The sequence below is a fragment of the Camellia sinensis genome, chromosome 9 (assembly GCF_055761805.1).
Source record: "Camellia sinensis isolate YWXY chromosome 9, ASM5576180v1, whole genome shotgun sequence".
NCBI lineage: Eukaryota > Viridiplantae > Streptophyta > Magnoliopsida > Ericales > Theaceae > Camellia > Camellia sinensis.
In genome coordinates this window covers 159,329,885-159,331,941 of record NC_138969.1, presented here as the reverse complement: position 1 = coordinate 159,331,941, position 2,057 = coordinate 159,329,885, and the positions used below count along the sequence as shown (strand labels likewise).

Below are 2,057 nucleotides of genomic sequence, written 5' to 3'. Positions count from 1 at the left end.
TGGCATTTTGATAAAAGTCCCTCATAAATTGCAAGACATCCTCCTTCACTATATGCCAACATTGCTGGAAAAAAAAAAAAAAAAAAACCCATTTTAAAACCATCAGGCCCGGGGGCCTTGTTCCCCCCCCTCCCCCCAAGATTTAATCGAACTTAAGATTTCCACCTCTGAAAATTCAGCTTTCAAAAATCCTGAATCATGGCCTTCCATAATTGACTTAAAGAGGCCATTTAAGGTAGGCCTAACCAGCTAAGACTCCTCAAACATATTGCTGAAGTGATTCAACACCTCAGCTGTAATAGCTGGAGGCTCTTCTATAGTGATCCCACTCACCAAAATGATGCATAAGGCATTCCTATTACTTCTACACCTGGCCATAGCATGGAAAAAAGCGGTATTTCGATCACCCAACAATTCCCATTTAAGTCTAGATTTTTTAAACCACATCCTCTCCAGCATTTTACTTAGCTGCCAAGCATCACCTTTCAGTTTTCTCTTCCTGGCTAATTCATCTGCAGATAGCACCCTTTCTTCAGCAACTAGATCAAGGGCATGAGCTTCCTCCTCTGTAGCTTTGAGCTTGCTCTCCACATTTATAAACACCTCCATATTTCACCTCTTCAAAGCGGATTTTAAAGCTGAGTTTGACTAAACATTTGAATCCAGCCCAACCCATCACATTCAGAGCAGCCCATGTTTGTTCCACAAATGACAAGAATTTTGGATGCAAGGACCAAGCACTTATAAACTTGAATGGTCTAGAACCCCAATCCCTCTCATCCTTCATCAGAACAATAAGGCAATGATTAGAGACCAGTCTAGGTAAACCCCAAAGCTTAAAGTTGAAAGCCTGCAACCATTCTGGATTTAATAGAAATCTGTCAAGCTTGCTCCATCTATCACCCTCTTGTGAATGGCACCAAGTAAACTTCCTTCCACACAAAGGTAGATCAGAGACCTCTAATTGCTTTATCATTTCATTGATCTCCCTCATCCCCTTATCCCTCCTAGAACAACCTTTTCTTTCAAAAATGCTTTTAATTTCATTAAAATCACCCCCCAAGCACCATGGGTCCAAGAATTGTGATTTAAGTTTCACAAGGATATCCCATACCCCTTTTTTTCCTACAGGATCATTTGGCCCATAAACATTAACTATTACACAATTAAAAGAAAAAAAGATCGAACCTACGAGGAGAATAAAATTGCGATTGCAACAGCAGTCCTTAAGCTGAAAAAACTCAGGATTCCAGATACAGAGAAGCCCACCAGCAGTCCCTACTGAATCAACTGACATAAACTCCATTTTTTCCCCAGCCCAAATGGTTTGCACCAGCTCTGAATTGACTACCTCTTTTTTGGTCTCTTTCAAGAGTATCATATCTATGTTCCTCTCCTTAAGCACCCGTTTGACTTTCTTACATTTTTCAGGCCAACCTAACCCCCTAACATTCCATGATAAAAGCTTCATTTAACAAAAATAGCACTCCTGAGCCTTCTAGAGCTAGTCAATTAATTGACTACTCTATTCCTCTTTTTGTGCACCTTTTCCAAATCCATGGACTGTAATTCAATAAGCTTGCTCACAACCTCTTCCTCTTTGCCTTCACATTTTAGCCCAAGTACTTGCCCCATCTGTCTGTAAGGTTGCTTCAGCCTCATTGAGTAACAATCTACCACGACTGCCATAGATAGTGAAATAGAAGCCACTACAGACCTAAGGATTGCTCCTTTCTTGAATTGTGCTGATAGACCAATTCGATTATGAAGCTCCAGACCCCTTTTCTTATTCCAGACTTTCCTTCTCATACCTTTACTCTTTTGTGTCCTTTAAGCTTTTTGCAATCTAAATTGAAGATCCAGAACACTCCCCAGACTTGCCCAAACCCACTCCACTATCTGTTTCTATTTGTAATTGGTACTGGGCCAAAACCCCACAAATAGGTTGAAAATTATTCTCAACATTAGTTGGACTTTCTGAGCCTCTAATGCCACCTAAGCCTTGGGCTTGATTAAAAATATTCCCCCCATCTTGGGCTTGGGCTTTGCCCCACACC

At 40.8% G+C, this 2,057-nt stretch overlaps 1 protein-coding gene across 1 annotated transcript; it reads right to left on the bottom strand.

Moving 5' to 3' along the window:
- Window positions 1–249: 249 nt before the first annotated feature.
- On the bottom strand, window positions 250–1,809 carry LOC114303708 (uncharacterized). Its single transcript, XM_082889485.1, has 3 exons — window positions 1,546–1,809; window positions 680–1,465; window positions 250–585 (listed from the first exon to the last, which is right to left on the bottom strand). The coding sequence occupies exons 1-3, from the start codon at window positions 1,807–1,809 to the stop codon at window positions 250–252; spliced, it is 1,386 nt and encodes a 461-aa protein (XP_082745611.1).
- Window positions 1,810–2,057: the final 248 nt, after the last annotated feature.